This window comes from Schistocerca piceifrons, chromosome X, assembly GCF_021461385.2.
Source record: "Schistocerca piceifrons isolate TAMUIC-IGC-003096 chromosome X, iqSchPice1.1, whole genome shotgun sequence".
NCBI lineage: Eukaryota > Metazoa > Arthropoda > Insecta > Orthoptera > Acrididae > Schistocerca > Schistocerca piceifrons.
Window position 1 is genome coordinate 841,500,858 of NC_060149.1, and position 27,565 is coordinate 841,528,422.

Here is a 27,565-nt window from a genome sequence, read left to right on the forward strand (position 1 = left end):
TTTGAACCTCCGCCATCTCAATGATATTTTGAGAAATTTTCCCTAGGGTTCTCCTTGTCCTTAGCTGCTTCTATTTTAAAGTTTCTTGATTGGGTTTTTGCCTTTTTTTTATTTAGTATTTGTTTTTTATTACATTACAATATGAGCACTTATGACCTTAGCAGTTTTGTGCCATAAAGCACCAACCAACCACAGAAACCTTCACCATTTTTGAAATACTCGCTCACAGGCTCTGCGTAATAATAATCTTCCTTTTGTCAAAGTTACTTATCTCAGTGGATTTCCCCACTTGCAGCCCGTATCTTCCTAGGGTGATCCCCCAATCAATGTCTGTTCCACTTACATACATTTGCTACTACAACATGTGTCCGCAACTCCACCAGGCAGCATCCTGTGTCATGCCATGTTCTCCTAGTATTATTCCTTCTCATCCTTTTTCCACTATTTAATTCCAGATCCCCATCACAAATACATGTTCATCTCCTGCAATTATTTTAAAATTTTCTTGTATCTTCTCAAACATTCCTTCAATCTCATCATCATCTTGGAGTTAGTTTGCATATAAAATTGTACTACTGTAGTGAGTGTTGGCTTTGTGTCTGTCTTGGCTTCTATAATGTGTTCACTATGCTATTCAAAGTAACTTATGCACATTCCCATTTCATTATTATTTATTAGCTGTATTCCTGCATTAGCCCCATTTGATGTTGTGTTGATAACCCTGTGCTTACCTGACAAGAAGTTCTGTTCTTCCTACCACCACACTTCACTAATTCCCACTATATCTAACTTCAACTTTCCCATTTCCTCTGTACTCAATTAAGGGATATAATATTCCACATTCTGACCTGTAGAATGCCACTTTCATCTTTCCTGATGATGACAGCCTCCTGAGTAGTCTCTGTCCAGAGATCCAAAAGGGGGACTATTTTATCTCCAGAATATTTTACCCAAGATGATGTTATCGCCATTTAACATTAAGAAGAGCTGCATGCCCTCAGGAAGAATAATGGCTTTCAGGTGTTTGCAGTGCCAACATAGAAAGGTCATGTTGTGAATCTACATTGTTCTAGCTACTGTCTCTCTTTCAGAATTTATACTGATGATGATGTGACAGATCCTAACCTTCCAGCCAGTACAAATGTAGTACTAAACAAGTGTGAACAATTGTTGGATAAAGGTAACACACTGTTAACAGATAACTGATACTCTTTATCTGACTTATTTAGAAGACTCACAGACAGATAGTAGTTCTAGCTACTGTCTCTCTTTCAGAATTTATACTGATGATGATGTGACAGATTCTAACCTTCCAGTCAGTAGAAATGTAGTGCTAAACAAGTGTGAACGATTGTTGGATAAAGGTAACACACTGTTAACAGATAACTGATATTCTTTATCTGACTTATTTAGAAGACTCACAGACAGACAAATGTTGTAGGCACTTACTGGGGGAAAAAAAACCACCACCTGAAATGTACAGAGCATGACAGATGGTTCTGCAACTGTGTATTACGTGATAAGTGGCGTGATAACAAAGACGTTGATTCCTGTCCAGTCATCATAAATCTGCTGACATTATGCAAACTGAGGAAAGAAAAGTAAGACATCAAGAGAGGTGGTGATAAAAACCTGCATCTTCAGCATCAGTAGAGAATGGGTGATTTAGACCTTCAATACCCAGTGATAGCTTACTTCTTAATCATGCAACACACAGTGAAGGAGTATAGAAAGACCGTTTTTTATCTTCTCGATATGCATATTTTCAACTCCTTCATTATGTATCATAAGATCAGTGGAAAGAAACATGTCTGCTACACCAACTTCACAATCAACATTGGACAGCAGCTGCTAGACAGTACACAGCTACCCGAGTACTCTGTGCCTGGGCAACTATCAGTGAGTACCACCATTATGTGACTCCAGGCAAAAACAAAAGTTAAACTAACAAGAAAGAAGTGTCACAAATACATGTGTTGTGTGCTACTCAAGATGAATAAAAGGGAGAGTGCATGGCAGTGTAAAAAGTGTTGTGTTGCTCTCCATTTAGATGATTGTTTTGAGGTTTACCATACCCAGTAATGATACTAGCTGATATGTTAGACAGTCATACTAGCCAATATGTATCAAATCTGATTTCACTGCAATCAGTAGGGTATTTGAATACAACTCACTAGGTTAAAGGTAAGCAAACTACTTGACATTTTAGTGCCACTGAGAGTAAAAAATAAAATAACAAAAGAAAGAAATCAAAGCATACGGAATCTCTAACAGCATTATTTCAGATTTTATGAAGCAATCGTAAGATTTTAAGGAAATCAACAAAACAACATAAATAAGAGCTTTTTAAAGTAACATATAGGTAAAATTATTGGCTCAGAGGTGCCACAATTTCATGATCATTCACAGCAAGACTAATAAAAAAGTACTTCAAATTTTTTGAGAACTATGGAAGGAGAAATGTGCTCCTTTGGCTTATATGCAATAATGTTCCTCATAATTGCAAGGCAGAACATTTCACAAAAGTGAAACATATTACTGATGGCAGCATAGATGATGACTGCTAACAACTTCTATGGAATGTCAATTGCACATGACTGTGACAGCTAAATAAGTCTGCCTTTTGTGAGAATACTATGGACTATACTTGCATCATGACTCCCACATAAGTAGAGAATATCTGGAGCCGTGTCACAAATGAGACCACAAAAATGAGAATCGGACATAAAACAAATGATAGAAGTATGGGTAGCCACAGACCATGTAGCTGAGCTATTGAACAATTGACAGGCACATAAAATAGCAGATTAACAATGGGAAAGACCCACTGTGGTTTTATAACAAAAATATGGCAAATGCTGAGGGAGCAAAAACTGTTTCACTCTTAGTTTCTTAGACAACACACATCTGAAAAGAAATGAAAGCAGGGTGAAATTCATAAATCTGTAAATCGATCATTGCATGTCGCGTACAACAATCGCTGTCATATCTTAGCAAAATATCTTGCCGAGAACCCAAGAAATTCTGGTCACAGGTAAAATCAATAAGTGGGACAAGGGCTTCTATACACTTGCTCGTCAATGACTCTGGGGCGACAATAGAAGATAACAAAATGAAAGCTGAATTTTAAATTTTGTAAAAATGTTCAAATGTGTGTGAATTCCTAAGGAACCAAACTTCTGAGGTCATCGGTCCCTAGACTTACACACTACTTAAACTAACTTAACACTAAGGACAACACTCACACCCATGCCCGAGGGAGGACTCAAACCTCTGGTGGGAGGGGCCGCACTAAATTTTGCATTTGAGAAATTTTTCACACAGGAGGATTGAACAAACATACTGTTGTTTGATGATCAGACAGACTTCCATATGGTGGACATAGTAACAGGCATTAATAGGCATCCCCTGGTATACGGGAACAACTGAAAGAAATGAAAACAAACAAGGCACAAGGTCCAGATGGAATCCCAATTTGGTTTAACCAAGTGTACTGTATGGCATTGACCCCTTACTTAACCTTCATTTGTCATGAATTTCTCACCCAGTGCAAAGTACCAAGCAGCTGGAAAAAGTGCAGGTGACTCCTGTGTATAAGAATAATTTGATCTGCATAATTACAGACCAATATCCTTAACATCAGTTTGCTGCAGAATTCTTGAACATATTCTCATTTTAATACAACAAATTTCATTTAATTGGAAATTACGTCCACAAATCACTGCAATTTAGAAAGCACAGCTTCTGTGAAATTCATCTTGCTCTTTTCTCACATGGTATCCTGAGAACAAAGGATGAAGAGCAACAAACAGATTTTGTATTCCTAGATTTCCAGAAAGCATTTGCCACGGTGCCCCATAGCAAACTATGAATGAAAGTATGGGCATACAGAATAGATTCCCAGATATGTGAGTGACTCAAAGACTTCTCAAGTAACTGAACTCAGTATGTTGTTCTCAACAGTGGGTGTTCATCAGACAGAAGGATATCATCAGGAGTGCCCCATGAAAATGTGACAGGACCACTCTTATCCTCCATACACATAACTGATCTGATGGACAGGTTGATCAGCAATCTGCAGTGTTCACTGATGATGCTGTGATGTATGGGAAGGATTCATCATTGAGTGACTACAGAAGGATACAAGATGACTTAGACAAAATTTCTAGCTGGTGTGATGAATGGTAGTTACCTCCAAATATAGAAATATGTAAGTTAATGCAGATAGTAGGAAAAAAGAGTCCCATAATGTTCGAATACAGCATTACTAGCACGCTGCTTGACACAGTCACATCAATTAGATACCTTGCCATAACATTGCAAAGCAATATGAAATGGATCAAAGGAAAGGTGAATGGTTGACTTTGGCTTATTAGGAGAATTTTAGAAAAGTGTGGTTCATCTGTACAGGAGACCACATACAGAACACTAGTGTGACACATTCTTGAGTAGGCCCTACTGCTTGATTGTTTAGGATCCCCACGAGCCTGGATTAAAGGAAGACATCGAAAAAATTCAGAGGCTGGCTACTAGATTTGTTACCCTTAGGTTTGATCAATATGCAAGTAGAAATGCAGGAACACATGAGGCAATACTGACCTCACAACTTGTCTTACAAGATAGACTAAGGAAAGGTAATCTTTATGTTGTGACTCGCCGATCTTTCAAAGTGCCGCCACGCAGTTAGGCGCGTCCTCTACATGCGGCGCTGTCTGCCAGCCATGCAGCGGCTGCGCCACCTAAGTGGCCAGCCAGCCAGCGGCTGCTAGGCTCGGACTCAGTTATGATTTGACTGTTAAAGTGACACACGTCTTACTCTGTTTACTTGATCTGTGACTTTCATGTATTGTGTCGTCCTTGAAATACATTTGTTCAACTTGAAGTTAAAACAATTGGCAACAAGGTAGTGAATTTTTCTTTTTCATCGTTGACCCACGTGTTTCCATGGCTACTTTAGAGCAACCATTGCAAGGTCTCATAGAACAGCAAACACTTCTCACAAATGCAATTCGTGATTTCATCGCGGCATCAAATATGGGGCATCTCTCGTCATTGTCTCTACCTCCTTTTCCTCCTTATGATGAGATGGTGGAAGACTGGTCTGATTACGAAAAACGTCTTTGACAGCATTTCATGTCACGGTCGACCAAACACATTAGTCTCTGTTCCTTTCATGGATTTCACCTCAAATGTATCAGTTGTTGTCGCAACTGGCTCCTTTGAAAGATCCTGCGTCTGTGTCCTTTGCTGAAATGTGCTCACTTCTGTCCATTTACTTTCAAAAGCATACGCATTTGGTAGTCTCTCGTGTTGCCTTTTATCATTGTGAATAACAACCGAATCAATCCTATCGTGCTTGGGCTGCTGAACTTCACGGCCTCAGTAGAAAGTGTCATTTTGTTACTGAAGTTCACAAAGAATCCTATGCCGATTCCATAGTACGGGATGCTATTATCCGGTCGGCGCCCGACAAAGAGGTTAGGCAACGTGCCCTTCAGTTTGCAAATCTGACTCTAGATGAAGCCCTATCCATCATTCAGTCTTTTGAAATTTCTCGCGCCGCTGGAGCGCAAATAGGGGCATGGATTGACGTCGGGGAAATACAACCTCTGTGCGCTGTTGACAAAGCGTGTGGCGTGTCTGCGCTGGCTGACATGGCCGCAGTACGCTCCCAAGTGCAGCCTCGGCCTAACCGTAAACAAACCTCTAAGAAACTGCAGCACAACCCACGGCAACTTCCTTCATGTTCGCGGTGTTTTATGAAACATTCATGACAGGATTGTCCACAACACTGGACCGTGTCTCACAAATGCAAAAAAAAGGGGTCATGTGTCATCCGTTTGCAAATCCAACCACATACACGATGTTCATGAACATGGCGCTGATTCTGATTCTGTGTTGTCTGTCAATTGTACTTCTTCCCTTTAAGGGAAGTTATTCCTCACTGTCCAAATACTTGGTCGAGATGTTCGCATGCAGGTGGATACTGGTTCTGCTGACACTATCATCAATTCTCAGACGTATCTTCAGTTGGGTCCTCCAATCCTGTCACCTGTCACTAGGCAATTACAGATTTCTCTCTTGGGACAATTTGATGCTGAGGTATCTTACAAATCTGTCATTTGCACTGTTCCCATATTTGTGGTCAACCATAGTAACGCGGAGAATCTTTTTGGTTTCGATGCGTTTCGCGTTTTTGGGTTCTCCATAGATGACTCTGTCAATATTGTCTCTGATGCTATTCCTTATGCTCAATTGGATTTCTTGTTGACGATATTTTCATCCCTTCTTCTCCTGGGTTAGGCCGTGCAAATGACTTTGAAGCTCATATCACTCTCAAACCCACTGCTCGGCCAAAGTTTTTTCGGGCTCGGCCCATTCCTATGGCCCTTCGTGATCAGGTCAAATGGGAGCTGGATCGTCTCACTGCTTCAGGGGTCTTGCTTTCTGTCACTTCCAGTGAGTGGTCCTCTCCTGTCGTTGTCGTTGCTGAGCCAAATGGTGCTATTTGTCTCTGTGGCGATTTCAAGGCCACTGTAAATGCTCAATGCCTTATCGACACTTACCCTATACCTCAACCTGAACAATTGTTCACTAAACTTGCTGTCGGCCAGTATTTTTCTAAACTTGACCTGTCAGAAGCTTATCATCAACTTCCTCTCGACGCTGCTTCCTGGAAGTGTCTGGTCCTTAACACGCCTTTCGGCCTCTATCAATACCAATGATTGCCATTCGGGGTTGCCAGCACCCCTGCTCTCTTTCAGCGATTCTTGGAACAATTATTGCTCACTGTCCCTGGGTGTATAAATTACATGGACGACATTGTTGTCACTGGCTCCACCACTGAAGAACATCTTCAGAATCTCTGCACACTTTTTTTATGTCTTACAGACTGCCGGTCTTAAGTGTAATCTTCAGAAATCAAAATTTTTTCAGGCATCTATCACATACTTGGGGTTTCAACTCTCTCGGGATGGTATTCGTCCGCTTCAGCAAACTGTCGCTGCGATCGATGCCCTTCCTCGCCCTACACCTCTTAAGGAACTGCAGGCCTTCTTGGGGAAAATAGCATACTATCACAGGTTTTTACCGTCTGCTACTTCGGTGGCTCAGCTGTTGCATAAAAACGTGCCTTTTCACTGGTCCGCATCATGTAATGTGGCTTTCCAGAAATTGAAGACTATGCTGAAACAGGACCCGTGCCTGGCTACTTATCGACATGGCCAACATCTTGTTCTTGCCACGGACGCCTCTCAATACGAGGTCGGTGCAGTCCTTGCGCACTGTTTTTCTGACGGTTCTGAACAACCCATCGCTTATGCCTCCAGAACGCTCACGGATGCCCAACAAAAGTATTCTCAAATTGAAAAAGAAGCTTTGGCCATTATTTATGCTCTTCATAAGTTTGGTGTTTTTCTCTATGGATCCAAATTTCATCTTGTTACGAATCACAAACCACTTGTTTCCTTGTTTCATCCATCAACGTCACTTCCCGACAAGGCTGCACACCGCCTCCAGCATTGGGCTCTTTACTTGTCTTATTTCAATTATGAAATTCATTTCCGGCCGATGGCTCAACATGCAAATGCTGATGCACTGTCTTGCCTTCCCATGGGTCCTGATCTGGCATTCGATAGGAACGAACTTTTGTGTTTCCACCTGGATGTTGCCGAGCAATGGGTTGTGGACGGATTCCCCATCACCGGGGACCGGCTGGCGGCTGCTATGGGTTCTGACCCTACCCTCTCCCGGGTTTTACGCTGTATTCAGAAGGGTTGGTCAGATTGTCCATCTACTAAGACTTCTGATCCGTTGCGGAACTACTATGCTTTGCGTTACTGCCTCACGGCTAGGGACGGTGTTATCCTCCTTTCCACCGACAATGCTTAGCCGTGTGTTGTGGTACCTGCGCCTTTGCGTGCTTCGGTCTTGTGCCTCCTTCACCAAGGGCACTGGGGCGTCTCTCGCACGAAATCTTTGGCGCGCCGTCATGTGTACTGGCCCGGCATCGACTCTGAAATTGCACACATGGTCACTGCCTGCGGCCCTTGTGTGTCACAGGCCGCTGCCCCGAAGTCATCTTTGTCACCGTGGCCTTCGCCTGAGAAGCCCTGGAAGTGTATTCATGCTGACTTCACGGGACCTTTTTTAGGTACTTATTGGCTTCTTGTTATTGACGCCTACTCTAACTTTCCTTTCACTGGCCGTTGCATGTCGCCTACCACTGCGGCAACCACAAATGCTCTAGCTCGTATTTTCTCTTTGGAAGGCCTTCCCTCTACTCTTGTTACTGATAATGGTCCGCAATTTGCCTCTTCTGATTTTGCGGAATTTTGTGCCCGTCACGGCGTCACGCAAGTCACAACACTTTATTCCTGCATTTTCCAATGACCTAAAAGCACTGGTCAAAAACTGTATTATTTGCTTATGAAGCTACAAGCAGTAGAAACTCCCACCATGTGTGGGCAGGCATTATCTATGTGAAATTTAAGCCCCAGGTGGTTTACCATGGAAAGCAACAAAACAGAGTGTAGTATATTATCGATATGGTTTAAGGGTGCCGTGGATGACAACCAATGGGGTCCCTGCTGTGGAAAGTAACGGCACCTCAGACCATCATCCCTGATTAGTGGGTGACAGTCAAGTTGGTATTCCACTGCTGTCCGCGGCATCTCCAGAAATGTCGTCAGTCTGGAATCTCATTGGCTGGAATAGAAGTGTCCTCTGTGATGAGCCCCACTTTAAGTTGAGCCCTGATGACCTGTGATGATTTTGTTTGGAGATAACCCAGTCAGCGATGGTATACCAACCTGACTATCGCCCACCATATGGCCCTATAACCAGGAGTGATGATCTGGAGTGCCATTTCTTTTCATAGCAGGAACCCTTTGGTTGCCATATGGGGTACCCTTACAGAACAGAAGTATGTCAACAATAGTCTGTGTCCCATTTTGTTGCCCTTCATGACGAGCCATCCTGGGCTTCCATTTCAGCACGAAAATGCCTGCTTGCATATGGCAAGAGTTTCTATCACTTGTCTCTGTGCTTCTCAGACCCTGCCTTGGACAGCAAGGTCACCAGATCTCCACCAATTGAGAACATTCAGAGCACTATGGGCAGGGCTCTTCAACCAGCTCGCAATTTTGACTATCTAATGCACCAGTTGGACAGAATCTGCCATGATAACCCTCAAGAGGACATCCAACAACTGTGTAAATCAATGCTGAGCTGAATAACTGCTTGAGTAAGGATGAGAGGTGGTCCAACACATTACTGACTTGATCAATTTGTGAACTTCTTTCTTTTGAATAAATCGTCCAGTTTTTCTGAAATTGTGATAATTTGTTTGTCTGCACATGTGTATCACATGTAATGATTTCCATCCCATTTGATGGTGGTTTTATGAGTGTATTTCATTTGTTACAGTATGTCATGTTTAACAATCACCTGTTCTACATGACACTGATCACTAAGGACCTGAAAATGTAGATTTATTTTTGGCAAAATTAGCATCTGGTTTTGCCAAAACTCACATTTATTTTCATTGAGATTTGATTTTTTTTAAAATAATTAAATGTACAAATTAACAGGTTGTCATGCCATGTGTCTGAAGACAAAGCCTTAATGATTTGAAACTGACTGTTAAAACAAGTGGTGATGAGGGTGCTTTTTTGACTGGAATGTGTGCTTTTGTGAAAACTTCAAGAGCTTGTTCTGAAATGGTCTTTGCTTATTTCTTCTTTTGGCTCTATTTAAGCTTCCATCAAATGACTCTTTCTGTTGAAATATGGCAGCTTTTTCTCACCAGTGAATTTATTTATTGATTTCCTATTCTGTAGATCTAGGTATAAAGTGAATTGCAATGATGTGGAACACGTCCAGTCATACAGAGTTCAAATATAACTTACATGACAATAAAAGATTTAATGTAAATATGGTATCAACTACAAAACACACTACACAATGAATGGAAAATTGTGTTTCACTGTGGAAGGATGAGTAAAATATACAGGAAGCAAAGTTACGCTAATTTTTATAGCACATAAATACTGGAATACAACAAAGCAAAGTGTGGTGTGCGTACTGTAAGACCTTCGGTACACACACCATCAGATTATTTGACTTGTCGCTCTAACGAAGTAGGCGAGTGTCAGCAATGTGTCTCGTGGTCTTATCGTGGTGTGTTTATTTTCTGCCGTTAGGTCAGACGATAGAAATGCCACTTGCACGCTTAGAGTAACAGATTGATGGTGGCCAACTTTAAACAGAACTTGATTAATTTTCGCACACATTTATTAAAATAATAACAAGCATAAACATTACGTAACTTGATTCTGGATGCTATTTACAATTGACAATCTGAAGTTCCTTTGGTCTTGGTACATGAATCTTATTCTCACATATCTCTGATACTTGACAAAAGTGTCTATACATTTATCTTCATGGCTATGTACAGGAATATGGTAATCTTATTAGGCGCAGACTGAAACTTGACTATAGACTGGTACAGACTAATGCAGAGTGGTACAGACTGGTGCAGACAAATGCAGACTGACTAATCGGAGGTCTGTACACTCGTTATAATACCTCGCGCGTTCAGGTATCACTGCACGATTGTGATCCGCGAGGAGAAAAGGTTCTACGTTAGCAGCAATCTCATTGGCTGCGTTACATATTAATACGCGGATCAGCGGAAGCAGAATTTGGTGCGTCTCTAAGGCAGCGCCATCTCGTAGTGCGGAGACGGACCAGCACTGCATCTGCACTGTTGTGCTTAGCGGTGCGCGCTCTAGTGGGAAAGTTGTGTACGCGCTGACTACGTGGAACTATGTACACAACACAAAGCTTCATGTGTCAGTGATAGTTCCCAAAATAATATAAGAGCAGTAAAACTTCAAATTTAATACATGTATTTAAGAAGACAAAAAGGGTGAAATAATGTGAAACAGAAATTGTAGTTTACACTATCCTCGAGCAATGCACCACAATCACATTTAAAATAGAATTCCTGACATAAAATTAGCTAACATTAACTCTAAAATAACTTTTTAGTTTAGCTGTGACAAAAAAGATGCTTCTCTGATTTCAGGTGTTTCACATTGTTTTTCTTTTCCACTCAATTCAATAACTACACAGGCCTTTCACGGGCATTCATAGCCATACAACTCGTGCTTGGTAATGCTACGGATAGAACCAACAAGGTGCTTAGTATAGAAGTATTACCAAAGACAACTCTATTCACATATCAGTCAAAGACTTTCAACCTGTTCAAAATATGCTGGCAAGTTTCATTTTCCAGTCTCTTTGTCCTGAGTGTGGACACTATAAACTGGCAATCAAGCACAAGCATAAACCAACTGCAATTAAGACTGCCATAAGGAAGAGGAATGGTGAGGGGAAACAAGCCCTGCCCCTCTCTTGCACGACAGCCAGCCCACCTGCACATTCTGTTTTTCTGTGAAAGCAGAACTGAAAAACGGTCTTACCAATCACCAATTCCTTCTGGTGTTGTGATGGTCATCATTAACTCTGTGATGGAGCAGGATTAGTCTTTTCACTCATTTAAAATAAGAAATGAAAGCAATGAGCAATGCACAATACAAAGCATTCAGTAATTGCTACTGTGCAATTGCTTGCTGAGATTGTCAGTGTCGTAAACAAGATAGTTCATACCCAACTTCTACCATTATTTGATGCAACCACAGTTCAAAACAGCTACCACCGAACACTGCAACATGAAAGTGCCCAAAGTGTCCATATAATATCAACTATTGAACTTTAGCTAGCAGACAAATGTTCACAGTTCTTTGTTTGAAGATGTTAGGTCTCACGGCTGAGTCCTCTGTTTCATTACATAGTGTCTATCTTACAGAGACCATTCAACCAGCCCCAACTGATGTGTCACCAGAGCATTGAGCACACCAATACGTCATTGTGTTGGTGCAATTTTTATTTTGTAAACATGTTCTCATGCACATTATCTTTCCAAATTGGGTGTTGCCAGATGATGTGCAGTACCAGTAACTGAAATTGGTTATATTTTTGAAATAGTAAAGCTATTTTAAACTACCTCTGAAAAAACAGTTCATCTGGATATAAATCACAATGTAATATCATTTACTGGGTAATTTTGCGTTTTCGCATTTTGAGGCAGAATTTGCATCTATATTTGCATTTATTGCAAATGCAAATTTTTCAGATCCCTACAGATTAAACATTATGTTTTTGCTATTCGCCTCCATTATCATAAATGAATATTTAGTAATATTTCCACTCATTTGAATTATGCAAAGGAATTTTGCTGTCAAAATCCAGGATGAAAGGTGCATAAACCTTTTCTAACAACATCAGTGCAAAGACTTAAAAACAAACTAACTAATCTGTGTGTAAAATAATGGAAGTGTTTCAATGGTGAATTGTATAACAATATAAAGAGACAAACTCGTTGAGTAAAGATAACAAAAGATTAAAGGTAATTCCCACACCATGGGACAAAAGCACTCAGTGAATACACATACAGCTAATAGTTATTAAAAATACAGTTTTCTGGATTCAAGGATGATGAAAACTGACCTGCTTGCAGCCATAATTGTAACCAAAGTAGTAATAATAACATTAATTTATATGTGAATCCTTTCCAACTGTGCTCCAAAATGTAATGAGTAAAACTAAGAGAAAGTTGTGTAAAGATTCATCTAGCCTGAAGCATTCAGCTATCTCTAACCTTGTCTGCATTTATTGTATTACATTTGTACTCATTCTACCATCTGTTTCAATAGTTTTAAACAAGACATGCCACATTCAGTGTGGCTTCTTCACTGTAACTCATATGAATTTTGCCTGCACTTTGAGATAAGTATGTCATCTATACCAAAACATTCTAATTATAGTTGCTTTGGCAATAACTTTAATAAATACAGGTACAGAAACTGCACAGATCACCAGCAGCCTTACATCAACATGACAATGCTGAATTTTCTTGTTCATGCCTATGCAACATCAAATAAAACTCAATTAAATTATATGAGACACTGGAAAACAAACTGAAAGTATGAATTAGTGATTCAGTGGTTTGATAATTCAAGAACCAAAATGAATCTGCCGAATGCTAAAAAGAAAATCACAACTCCTTACTGGGCGGTTATGACAGGTGGCAGTTGCAGCTGCTAGTACTTGAGGTTGGTACTGACGGTGCAACAGTGGTGGCAACAAGAGATGAGCAGGCGACACTGCAGCTACCCATCGACACCATTCTCCCATATCTGCAGGGTGGAGAAGTAACCCTGAGGCCAGAGATAGTACAAGGCCAACAAGGCCCACCAACAGGGAACTTACAGACCACGCACGAACTGCTAGTGCCACTACTGTCGCCATTGTCTGCAGGGCAAGGAGTTGCAGCAACATGTAGCCTGAAAGCATACACAACATAATTATATTCACTCCATAATGTGGCCATTTATATTATAATTCTTAAAAGAGCACAAAACTATTCATATCATAGGAATCATTTATTTTAAAGATTCTGAAAAGTAGTTTCATATTTAAAAAATTGCTACTCTTAAAATGGGATTGAACTTTTTTCTCTACATTCTGTGTTTATTCCTATTTCTTTTCTTTCTTTATTTTTGCTACATATCATATACACTGACAGTGATCACACATGTTTCACAGTTAGGAAAGTTAGACTGCATGAAAACTATTGCAATGGATTTGGAATTGGTGACACAGGGGCAGAAGGGGAAAGGTGTCCACAACACCACTGATCCTGTATCAGAACATTCACACCTTCTTCTGGCAGATGCAGTCATAATTGTGGCAGTAAGTTTCATGACAGACAATGATGACTATTAAGAAAGGAAGCTCAGGAAACCCATTAGATTTGACATGGCTTAGTCACTGAGAAGCTTTCATCCATTTACACTTGCTGTTTTACTTTTAGAACTGTCCTTCAGAAAATATTTCTGTTGTCAATTACTTATTATTGTTATTATTATTTAATGTTGTAAATTATGAATTTCGTGTTGTAATACTAATTACAACTATCATGTGTGTTTCATGTTATATACACTAATGGAAAAAAATCACAACACCAAAGAGGAATTGTGCAACATAAACAAAAGTTGGTAAATGTGTTTCTGCATCTGAAATATGATGTCTATTCCAATTTTACGCCATTCACATTAGACTACTGCTAGTAGTGTCACTATTAGGATACAAATCAAGTTTTCTTCAAATACACACTGTAACAGTCATGAGCATTAGTTACCTTTGAGATTGTACATGGTGAGTTGATGTCAGTCAAAAATGCCTTTAAATCAGCAAAGATGACATTATAAACACCCCACTGAGTTTGAAGGAGGTCATGTAATATGGCTATAAGAATGTGGATATCCCTACTGTGGAACTGTAGAAAGACTGGGCAGAAATGTAGCCACTGTACATGATTGCTGGCAGTGGTGGTCATGAGAATGTACAGTCGCAAGATGACTGGGCTCTAGATGGCCTCATGTCACTACTGAGAGAGAAGATCATCATGTTTGTCATATGGCTCTGGTGCCTCATACTGCATCTGCAGCACCAATCTGAGCAACAGTTGGCATCACAGTGATACAATAAACTGTTACAAATCAGTTACTTCGAGGACAGCTCTGAGCTAGATACCTTGTAGCAGGCATTCCACCAACCACTGCCATTTGTGACTTCAGTGGTATAAAGCGAGTGCTCATTGAAGGGCAGGATGGAGGTCTGTTGTGTTTTATGATGAAAACTGGTTCTGCCTCAGTGCCAGTGATGGCTGTGTGTTGGTTAGGAGGAGGCCAATTGAAGGCCTCCAACCAACCTGTATATGTGCTACACACACGGGGCCTATACCTAGAATTATTGTCTGGGGTGAAATTTCATATGACAGCAGGAGCACTTTTGTGGTTATCCCCTGACTGCAAATTTGTATGTCAATCTGGTAATTCAACTTGTTGAGCAGCCATTCATGAAGAGCATTCCAGCGGTTGTTTTCCAACACGATAACAGAACATATGGAACATCGTCAGATGACGACCCCAGTGTTATCCACAAACAGCATTAACCATCTCTGTATTGACTGATCAAGTGCAACAGGTATGAAACTCTATCCCACAAACTGACATCCAACACCTGTACAACACAATGCATGCACATTTGCACACTAGCATTCAATATTCTGGCAGTTACACCTGTCATTAGTGTACCAGCATTTCATATTTGCAATGGCTTATCTTGCACTACACTTTTTTTCCATCAGTGTATTACCTTCACAAGTGTATTACCCTTCACGTATTAGTGCACACTTGTTATTTGACTCTGAAATCTGTCCTTATGCTGAGACACGTTTCATCAAAATTGATCAACTGTGATAGAGAATGGGCAGTTAATTATAAATGTAAATACAAAAATTAATGAAGAAACTATTTTTAAAAATATATAACTAGGGTAAGTTAATTACACAGTGGTTGGCTCTTGCACAGTCATTGATACCTAGGTTACATTTTTCCTTGTGATAAGTTTTTTAACATTTTCTGCTTGAACATGTATAATTACATGCATAAGAAAGTTAGGGTATTCACATATTTGTTATTTATGCACAAAACTTCGCACTGCAGAAACAGGGAAAGTCATGAACGACATCTGTGTGCAATATTTACAATTAGATTTAAGGATGTTTATCAGTATATTTCTGAGCACATTTATGTCAATCGCATGTTATTTGTGCATTTCATAGAACTGACATGAATTTGCCATGTTACATCTGCACTTCCCCTCATGAGCCATGGACCTTGCCAAGGTTGTGTGGTATGAGTTCCTCAACAATACAAACACCTGAATCATAGGTGCACCCTATTTGTGGAGACGCCAGGAAAAACATGTGGTTCCTGAAGAGGCAGCAGCCTTTTCAGTAGATGCAGGGGCAACAGTCTGGATGAGTGACTGATCTGGCCTCGCAATGTTAGCTAACGTGGACTTGTGCTGCTGGTACTGTGAATGACTGAAAGCAAGGGGACACTACAGCCATTATTTTTCCACCAGGCATGCAACTTTTCTTAAGGTTAAATGATTATGGCATCCTCCTTACAAGGGAACCTCCTCATCGCACCCCCCTCAGATTTAGTTATAAGTTGGCACAGTGGATAGGCCTTGAAAAACTGAACACAGATCAATTGAGAAAACAGGAAGAAGTTGTGTGGAACTGTGAAAAAATAAGCAAAATATACAAACTGAGTAGTTCATGAAAAGACAGGTAACATTAAGGACACTGGGACCGCAGCAGCGCCGTGGTCTTGTGGTAACGTGAGCAGCTGCGGAACGAAGGGTCCTTGGTTCAAATCCTCCATCGAGTGAAAACTTTAATTTTTTATTTTCAGTTTATGTGACATACTCTTATGTTTTCAGCACTTTTTTGGGAGTGATTATCACATCCACAAGAAAACCTAAATCGGGCAAGGTAGAAGAATCTTTTTACCCATTCGCCAAGTGTACAAGTTAGGTGGGTCGACAACATATTCCTGTCATATGACGCACATGCCGTCACCAGTGTCGCATAGAATATATCAGATGTGTTTTCCTGTGGAGGAATCGGTTAACCTATGACCTTGCGATCAAATGTTTTCGGTTCCGATTGGAGAGGCACGTCCTTTCGTCTACTAATCGCACGGTTTTGCGATGCGGTCGCAAAACACAGACACTAAACTTATTACAGTGAACAGAGACGTCAATGAACGAACGGACAGATAATAACTATGCAAAAATAAAGAAAGTAAAATTTTCGCTCGTGGGAAGACTTGAACCAAGGATCTCTCCTTCTGCAGCTGCTCACTCTACCACGGGACCACGGCGCTCCTGAGCTCATGTTCTCCTTCATGTTGCCTATGTGCCCACGACTGATGACCAGTTTGTATATTTTGCTTATTTTTTCACAGTTCCACACAACTTCTTCCTGTTTTCTCAACTGATCTGTGTTCAGTTTATCAAGGCCTATCCACTGTGCCAAGTTATAACTAAATCTGAGGGGAGTGCGATGGGGAGGTTCCCTTGTTAGTAAAATATTCTGGAGGTAAAATAGTGCCCCATTCAGATCTCTGGGCGAGGATTACTCAGGAGGGTATCATCTTCAGGAAAAGCAAAACTGTCATTCTATAGGTTGGAGCATAGAATGTTAGATCACTTAATCGGGTAGGGAGGTTAGAGATTTAAAAAGAGAAATGGATAGATTGAAGTTGGATATAGTGGGATTGATGAAGTGTAGAGGCAGGAAAAACAGGACTTCTGGTCAGGTCAGTACAGGGTTGTAAATACAGACTCAAATAGGATTAATGTAGAAATAGGTCTAATAATAAATAACAAAATAGGAATGCAGGTAGGTTACTATGAACAAATGAATGATTTATCATAGCCAAAATGGACATGATGCCAACACCTACCCAGCAGTTCAAGTTTATAAGCCAACCAGCTCCACAAATGATGAAGAAATTGAAAGAATGTATGAAGAGATAAAAGAAATTATTTAGATGGTTAAAGGAGAGGAATATATAACTGTGATGGTGGACTGGAATTCAACAGTAGGAGAAGGAAGTGATGGAAAAATAACAGAAAAATACAGATTGTGATGAAAAGAATGAAAAAGGATTTTGAGTGGTAGAATTTTGCACAAAGATAATTTAATCTCACTAACGCCTGGTTTAAGAACCATGTGAGAAGGTTGTACTCTTTGAAGATGCTTGGAGACACTGGAAGCTTTGAGACTTCTTATATAGTGGTATGATAGTGGTAAGGCAGAGATATTGAAACAAAATTTTCAAGAGTAAGACATTCCCAAGGGCAGATGTAAACTCTGACCATAATTTATTGGTTAATTAAGGAAATTAAGGAGACGGGAGATGGATAAGCTGAAAGAACCAGAGATTATTAAGAGTTTTAGAGTGAGTATTACATAATGTTTGAGTGTAATGAGAGAAAGGAATACAGTAGAAGACAAATGAACAGTTTTGAGAGATGACATAGTGAAGGCAGCACAGGATCATTAATGAATTTAATTGATGAAAGCAGAGAATATAAAAATAGGGCAAATAAAGCTGTTGAAATGGACTACAGAAGTATAAAAAATGAGACTGATAGAAAGTGAAAAATGGCTAAACATGAATGGCTAGAGAGCAAATACAAGGCTGTAGAACCATGTATAAGGAGGAAAGGTAGATAGCCCCTACAGAAAGATTAAAGAGATTCTGGAGAAAAGAGAAGCAACTGTAAGAATATCAAGAGCTCAGATGGCAAGACACTGCTAAGCAAAGCAGAAAAGTGTTAAGGAATATATAGAGGGGCTCTACAAGGGAAATTAGCTTGAAGACATCATTATAGAAAGGGAAGAGAAAGTAGATGAAGATGAGTTGGGAGATATGATCTGTGGAAATAAATTGGCAGAGCACTGAAAGATCTAGGTCAAAGCAAGGCCCTGCAGTAGATGACATTCCATCAGAATTGTTGAAATCCTTGGAAGAGCCAGCCATGACAGAACTATTTCACCTAATTTGCAAGATATAAGGCAGGTAAAATACTGTCTTACTTCAAGAACGGTGTAATAATTCCAGTTCCAAAGAAAGCAGGTGCTGACAGGTGTGAATATTCCCACACTATCAGTTTAATAAATAGCATTTTATGAAAAGGATAGATTGCTACTCACCATATAGAGGAGATGAGTTGGAGACAGGCATGACAAAAAGACTGCTAAACATGTGAGCTGTTAGCCAAAAGGCATTCTTCTGAGGTAGACAAAAATTACACACACACACACACACACACACACACACAAACAAGTACAACTCACATACACATGACCACTGTTTCTGACACTTAACAAGTGACAGTTGCAAAACATTTACACAAAGTAGTTACAGAAGAATTGGTAGAAACCAACCAAGGGGAAGATAAGTTTACATTCCATATAAATATATAAATGCTGGAATATTAAAAAGGAAAAAACTCCCTAACATTCTGCAGGAGATTAGGAAGCATTTTTACTCTTTAATATTATTATCATGTTCTATCAAGCAAATGGCAAATTTGGTTAATGTTAAATGCAGGAACACATGAGGCAATATTGACCTTACAACTTATCTTACAAGATAGGTTAAGGAAAGGTAATTTTTATTTTCTCATTTTCCCATACTAATTGAGGGTGTAGTGCAAACTGTATCACACATGGCCCAGGCAATATTTGAACATATATACAACTGATTCACAAGAAACAAAAAAGACTCAGACTTTTCAGTTTTGAACAAACCGAAATTACTTGCTGGTACCAGCAATAAACATTAATGGTGATACACTCAATGAACAAATGAAGAAGTATTGTTAAATTTGGGAGTTCCAATAACAAAGAAAAATAAAATGAAGTTAACACGTAAATGAAGTAATCAAAAGTTTCCAATGCAGCTCATTCATTTTGCAAATTTTCATGCCCTGTTGGCTTACAAAATTATTTTCTATGGTGAGACAGCTTACGTAAAGAAAGTATTCATTCAGTAAGGGTTAACAATAATAATACTGCTGAACATTAGAAATGCAACACCTGGAAGTACATAAAATAATGACATTTTACTTATGTTGTGTATCCAGTATATAAGGAAGAATACATGATTATACTTGTTAGGGATTTGGGGGTATACAGGGCGCAACATGTAGTACACAGAGCTGCCAGCTGGTCACTGTGTCTGGTTTTGGATGACAGAGACACAGGACCATCATTCCGTGCCATTTCTCATCTACGCCAGAGTTCATGAGTCAGAGTGGCGGGCAAGTGGTGGCATGCTGTTCTCTTGGCAACCCATGACCAGAAGTTTTCAATGGTTGCTGTGCCTGTAAGACAACAAAGAATCAAATCTCACAGTGTTTGTTCTTCTTGGATTCTCCATACATGGATAGAAACTTTGTGATGCTGTATGTGTATGACAGACTTGTCCAGAAAGGTAACACAATACCAGTCCTACGTCCAATGTTGTTTTAGGGTGCACCACTATTGACCTGCTTCTCTCTGCTGCAGTGTCATGGGATGCTGCAACACTGGTAACCATGGTGACAGTCCATAATGCTCCAGAGCACTTCCCACTGTTCGTGTGGATATTCGTCTTGTGGCAAACATGTCCATTTCCAGAAATAAGGTAGGTAATGTGGCTCCACTGTTTTCAACGGCCAAGTGAACAGTACGTCTGTCTCCTCTGGTGCTAATAAGATGAGATTGCTGATGTTCTGCAGGGGATTAAGTATGACCTTCCTGAAACCACAGATTCCATATTCTCGTGACAGTCTTATGATCCTGCACAATGTGAGCAGCAGTATCACGGAATAATAAACCGTAGTCTCAGCAGGCCACAGTCCCGCCACGGTAGAATTCTGACATCTGCTGGTAGACATTTCTCCTTCTAGGTTGAGGCATAAAACTGTCTCCTCACAAATTACCAACACTCAAACATGATCTCTGAATGAGAAACTGTTATCTAAGTTATCCTTACATATGGAATGTAGGTGGCATTACTCATGCCTACTTTGTGTGGCTGCACTGAAATGCTAATTGTTTATCTATTTGAGCATGTAGCACACTTAATACCAAATTGATGGTCATAACTGTCTTCGAGGTGTTGCAATTTTTATTGCCAGTGGTGCACACATTTTGCAGTGGTCTCCCTCAAGATCTTGGAATTTTCCCTCACTTTCCAATGCATTTACTCCTTAATGGTATTTGTTGTTAATAATGTAAGTCAGCCCAACTCGAACAGTGTGTTATGCAACCACAATATGGGGTTTAAAAATAATTTCTGTGTAGACTTCACCTCCTTTTACATGGTTCACAGTTGGGTTCTGTATTTTGGTGAAAAAGTTTATAAAAAATCCTCATCTGATATAAAGCAAGAAATTGCTAATCTCTATCAACTTAGAAGAAAATTATCTTTTTAGCCCCTCTTGAAAATCATCTGAAGCTCTAGGTTTAAGGATTAATGATTCTTACTATGTAATGACAAATAGTGCTGTTCATAATAAAAAGGCGTCTGATGTTATTGATCATAAATAACAGATCATGATAAATATCTATGTGGTCTTGTAGGTATTACACTAGCAGCTGTATGAGATAAATAACAGCTCTTTACTGTAACTTGAGGAAGCAAGTGCTTCCTTCCAAAGTATCAGCATCTCTCTTCCAAAGTAGCAGCATTTATGATAAAATCTATACTGTAAATTTAGCTTGAGTAAGAACAAATAAGCGTATAGCAGCTTAATGACAGTTAATTGTTACTGCAGTTCCTTACAGCTGCATCACTTTGGTAATGTACCCCTTGATTCATTCTATATCCTTGAAGGTATTCCCTTATGATGACAGCCACACAACATGATGGATTGATGGATGAATGGATGAATGAATAATTAAACTTTTGTGCATAATTGAAGAGGCACAGAGCAGTTGACAGGCATGTAGGATAGATTATAAACTGATTAGCTTTCAGAACAGGTCAAAAGCTAAACAACTTATTGTTCTTTCTATTTCCCTGTCCATTGTCAGTGTTTCTTCTACTTCATGACAGAACCTTATTCAAAACTGTATTTTCTGTCAATGCTTAGCACTTCATTATTCTTAGTATAATGCTGCACACCTGCAGTGCTTTTGAGTTCTGGAATTGTATGTGTGTTACAACATAGTTCCTACAAAATGAACCTAAATGAATGGGAACTTTTTAATGCTGCAGAATACAGGATTTTAAAAAATCACATTGCTCAGGCTCTAGAGGAGTATATGGAGCAAGCAAGCAAGCAATCAAGGACAGAAATCAAACAATGAACTGCAGTAGGATTTACATAAAGTTAAGAAAATATTACTAGTATAGAAGACAACTGAAAACTAGGACAGTGGACAGTAAGATGACAGGGAAAAGAGAAATCATTGTCTCAGATGACAAAGCACAATCAATGGGTAGAAGGGGAAAATATGAATAATGAAATACAAGAGACAAGTGGGAAGAATGAGAAAAAGAGAAGGTGAAAGGGATAAAGATTTGGCAACAAGAAAATAATTTAAGAGTAACTACATTAATGGTTTGGTGAAAAACAAATAAACTGTCAATCCTAAGTCAAGGAATGAACATAACATGGATTTTTATAACACTGTGGAAACAATGAAATAAGTTAATTTACTAATCTGGTCTCCAGGAATGACAATAGAAAAATAATTATGTGCACTGTGTACTGAGAAAAATTTGCTTTCTTATAATATTTATGGAATGGCCACAAAGAAACTGATGAAAAACATGTTCTGAATGTACTTAATGATATCACTGTGCTATGTACACACTCACTGTGGTGTAACAGTTATGGTCACTGTTTGTCAACCTACAGGTCATCAGTTTGATTCCCACCTTGAGTAATTATTTATCATTTAAGATTTGTAATTTCTGAAACATTTTGGGACTTATTAACTAACGGAATACTGGAATTTACTAGGTCATATTTGAGACTCAGTTTCAGATTCTATGGAGACATGTACATTGGATAAAAAATCAGGTACCCCTAAGAAGCAGCACAGTAATACCATGCTAACACTGCCTCCAGCCTTCACAATGGCTTCAATTCGGCAAGGAAGAGAGTCAATAAGTTACTTCAGGTGAGCCATAACCAGCTGAAGCTGATAATGAAGCCCATAGAACTACAAAAAATGCAAGAATGTTGATTTCTGCACTTCACCCGCTCTTCCAAATAGTCGTAGAAATTTTTTTGTGGAATTAAGAAGGGATGATTTAGTAGGCCTGTTGAGGTGCAATAGGGTGCTTGAGCATTTGTCAAAACAAGAATAATTGTGTGCAGTTCTATGACCATGGCTCTTGTCATCTTGGAAGATGGGGGTCTCCACAGTATATTCATCATGCAGATCTACATCCACGTTTACATACATAATGCACATGCCACTGTACAGACATGGCATAGGGTACCTCATACCACTACTAGCCATTTCCTTTCATGTTCCACTCACAAATAAAGTGAGGGAAAAATGACTATTTATATGCCTCTGTATGAGCCCTAATTTCTCTTTGTCTTATCTTCATGGTCCTTACCCAAAATGTACATTAGTGGCAATAGAATCATCCTGCAGCCAGTTTCAAATGCCAGTTCTCTAAATTTTCTCAATAGTGTCCCAAAAATAGAAAGCTTTATCTTCCCTCCAGGGATTTCCATTTGAGTCCATGAAGAATCTCTGTAACACTCGCATGATGATCGAACCTACCAGTAACACATCTAGCAGCACATTTCTCAACTGCTTCAATGTCATCCTTCATTTCAATCAGGTGGGGATTCCAACAACTTGAGAACTAGTCTTCTATACGTTGACTCTTTCACAGATGAACCACACTTCTCTAAAATTCACACAACACACCTTAAGTCCACCATTCACCTTCGTTACTACAATCCTTACATGCTCATTCCATTTCATGTTGCTTTTCAACATTTACACCTGTCAATGTGAGTGTGTCAAGCAGCACACTACCAATGCTGCTTTTGAACACTATTGATTGTTTTTCCTACTCAGCTGTATTAACTTATATTTTTCCACATTCACAGTTAGCTGCCATTCATCAAACCAACTAGAAATCTTGTCTAAGTCGTCTTGTATTCACCTACAGTCACTCAATGATGACAATTTCCCATATACCACAGCATCATCAGCAACATTCAGAGAAAGTCTATGGTCAGTTGTATATAAATACGCAAATCATGCGATACTAGTTGGCGGTGATTTTAACCTACTGAGTCTATACTGGGACACATATGGATTCATTGCAGGGGGTACAAATGGACAGTCTTGTGAAGTACTTTTGAGCATGTTTTCTGAAAACTGTCTTTAGCAGCTAGTTTGGCACCCGACACACAATGGAAATACCTTTAACCTTATTGCTACAAACAGGCCAGATTTTATGGATAGCACCAGTACTGAGACAGGGATTAATGATCATGTTGTCATCATAGTGACTATGGTTATGAAAATTAATAAATCAATCAAGGGGGCTAGGAGTGTGTTTCTGCTGAGAAACAGCAGATAAACAGTTGTTAGCATCTCACTTAGACAATCTACATCTACATCTACATCTACATCTACATCCATACTCCGCAAGCCACCTGACGGTGTGTGGCAGAGGGTACCTTGAGTACCTCTATCGGTTCTCCCTTCTATTCCAGTCTCGTACTGTTCGTGGAAAGAAAGATTGTCAGTATGCCCCTGTACGGGCTCTAATCTCTCTGATTTTATACTCATGGTCTCTTTGTGAGATATACGTAGGAGGGACCAATATACTGCTTGACTCCTCGGTGAACTAGAAACTTCAACAAAAGCCCGTACCAAGCTACTGATCGTCTCTCTTGCAGAGTCTTCCACTGGAGTTTATCTATCATCTCTGTAATGCTTTCGTGATTATTAAATGATCCTATAACAAAGCGCACTGCCTACTCCCAGATAATTTATGGAATTAACTGCTTCCAGTTGCTGACCTGCTATATTGTAGCTAAATGATAAGGGATCTTTCTTTCTATGTATTCGCAGCACATTACACTTGTCTACATTGAGATTCAATTGCCATTCCCTGCACCATGCGTCAATTCGCTGCAGATCCTCCTGCATTTCAGTACAATTTTCCATTGTTACAATCTCTCGATATACCACAGCATCATCCGCGAAAAGCCTAAGTGAACTTCCGATGTCATCCACAAGATCATTTATGTATATTGTGAATAGCAACGGTCCTATGACACTCCCCTGCTGCACTCTTGAAATCACTCTTACTTCGGAAGACTTCTCTCCATTGAGAATGACATGCTGCGTTCTGTTATCTAGGTACTCTTCAATCCAATCACACAATTGGTCTGATAGTCCATATGCTCTTACTTTGTTCATTAAATGACTGTGGGGAACTGTATCAAACACCTTACGGAAGTCAAGAAACATGGCATCTAACTGGGAACCCATGTCTGTGGTTCTCTGAGTCTCGTGGACAAATAGCACGAGCTGGGTTTCACATGATCGTCTTTTTTGAAACCCATGCTGATTCCTACAGAGTAGATTTCTAGTCTCCAGAAAAGTCATTATACTTGAACACAATACGTATTCCAAAATTCTACAACTGATCGACGTTAGAGACATAGGTCTATAGTTCTGCAAATCTGTTTGTCGTCCCTTCTTGAAAATGGGGATGACCTGTGCCCTTTTCCAATCTTTTGGAACGCTACGCTCTTCTAGAGACCTACGGTACACTGCTGCAAGAAGGGTGCAAGTTCCTTCGCTTACTCTGTGTAAAATCGAACTGGTATCCTATGAGGTCCAGCGGCCTTTCCTCTTTTGAGCAATTTTAATTGTTTTTCTATCCCTCTGTCATCTATTTCGATATGAACCATTCTGTCATCTGTTCGACAATCTAGAGAAGGAACTACAGTGCAGTCTTCCTTTGTGAAACAGCTTTGGAAAAAGACATTTAGTATTTCGGCCTTTTAGTCTGTCATCCTCTGTTTCAGTACCATTTTGGTCACAGGGTGTCTGGACATTTTGTTTTGATCCACCTATCGCTTTGACATAAGACCAAAATTTCTTACGATTTTCTGCCAAGTCAGTACATAGAACTTGTTGAACGCCTCTCGCATAGCCCTCCTCACACTACATTTCGCTTTGTGTAATTTTTGCTTGTCTGCAAGGCTTTGGCTATGTTTAAGTTTGGACTGATGACCATAGATGTTAAGTTTCATAGTGCTCAGAGCCATGTTTATGTTTGCTGTGAAGTTCCCTTTGCTTCCGTAGCAGTTTTCTAACTCGATTGTTGCACCACGGTGGCTCTTTTCCATCTCTTACAATCTTGCTTGGCACATACTCATCTAATGCATATTGTACATTGGTTGTGAACTTTGTCCACTGATCCTCAACACTATCTGTGCTTGAGATAAAACTTTTGTATTGAGCCATCAAGTACTCTGAAATCTGCTTTTTGTCACTTTTGCTAAACAGAAAAATCTTCCTACCTTTTTTAATATTTCTGTTTATGGCTGAAATCACCGGTACTGTAACCACTTTATGATCGCTGATTCCCTGTTCTGTGTTAACTGTTTCAAATAGTTCGGGTCTGTTTGTCACCAGAAGGTCTAATATGTTATCGCCATGAGTCGGTTCTCTGTTTAACTGCAAACATAACTGTTTAACTGCATAACAGATAATGCACTTAAAAAAATTTCACTGGATTCTTTGTCCCTGCCACCTGTTATAAACGTTTAAGTCTCCCAGTCTATATCTGGTAAATATGAACTGCAACCATTTAGTTCTAGAATGATGGACATAGAGGAATTATGGGCAAAGTTTAAACAGATTGTAAATTGTGCTCTGGACAAGTATGTGCCTTGTAAGTGAATTAAGGATGGTAAAGATTCACTATCATTTAATAATAAATTCCGAAAATGTTGATGAAGCAAAGGCTGTTGAACTCTTGGTTCACTAGAGGACACGCAAATGATGACAGTCAAAGATTAGTGGAGATTCACACGTCTGTGAAAAGATCTATGCATGAAGCATACAACAGCTTCCACTGTCATACCTCGCCTAAAGATCTGTCAGTTAACCTGAAAAGATTCTGGTACTATGTAAAGTCACTAAACAGGTCTAAGGCTTCCATGCAGTCACTCATTGATCAGTCTGGTTTGGCAGCAGAAGATAGCAAAAGGAAGGCCAAAGTTTTAAATTCCATGTCTATCGTGGAAATCATTCACACAAGAGGATTGTACAAACGTACTACCATTTGACCATTGCACAGAGTCCTGTATGGATGATATAGTAATAAGCATCCCTGGCATAGAGAAACAACTGAAAGAATTGAAAATAAATAAGTCACCAGGACTGGATGGAATCCAAATTTGGTTTTACAAAGAGTACTCTACGTCATTGGCTCCTTACTGAGTTTGCATTTATCACAAATCTCTCCACCAGCACAAAGAGCCAAGCAATTGGTAAAAAGCGCAGGTGAGTCCTGTATATAAGAAGGGTAAAACAACAGACCCACAAAATTACAGACCAATATCCTTAACGTTGGTTTGCTCAAGAATTCTAGAGCATTTTCTGGGTTCTAATATAACAAATTTCCTAGAGACTGAAAAGCTCATGTCCACAAATTAGCATGGCTTTAGAAAGTATTGCTTGTGCAAAACCCAGCTTGCTACTTTCTCACAGGATATACTGTAAACTATGGATGAAGGGCAACAGACAGATTCCATACTACTGCTAGATTTCCAAAAACCATTCAACATGGTACCCCACTTCAGACTGTTAATGACGGTATGATCATACGGAATAGGCTCAAAGACTTCTTAAGTAACAGAACCTAGTATGTTCTCCTCAACAGTGAGTGTTCATCAGGAACAGGAGTGACATCAGGGATGCCCCAGGGAAGTGTGATAGGACAGTTGATATTTTTTCTATATACATAAATGATCTGGCGGGCAGGATGGGCAGCAATCTGCTGTTGTTCACTAAAGA

The 27,565-nt window shown here is 39.7% G+C and overlaps 1 protein-coding gene across 2 annotated transcripts in view; it reads right to left on the reverse strand.

The window, feature by feature from the left end:
* The window catches only part of LOC124721435 (ATP-binding cassette sub-family G member 8), a 323,750-nt gene that overhangs the window by 9,197 nt on the left and 286,988 nt on the right, over positions 1-27,565 (reverse strand). For both annotated transcript variants that reach the window (XM_047246412.1, XM_047246413.1), the window contains one exon: positions 13,135-13,409. In XM_047246412.1, the coding sequence (XP_047102368.1) occupies positions 13,135-13,409 (275 nt within the window). The remainder of the gene's footprint in view (positions 1-13,134; positions 13,410-27,565) is intronic.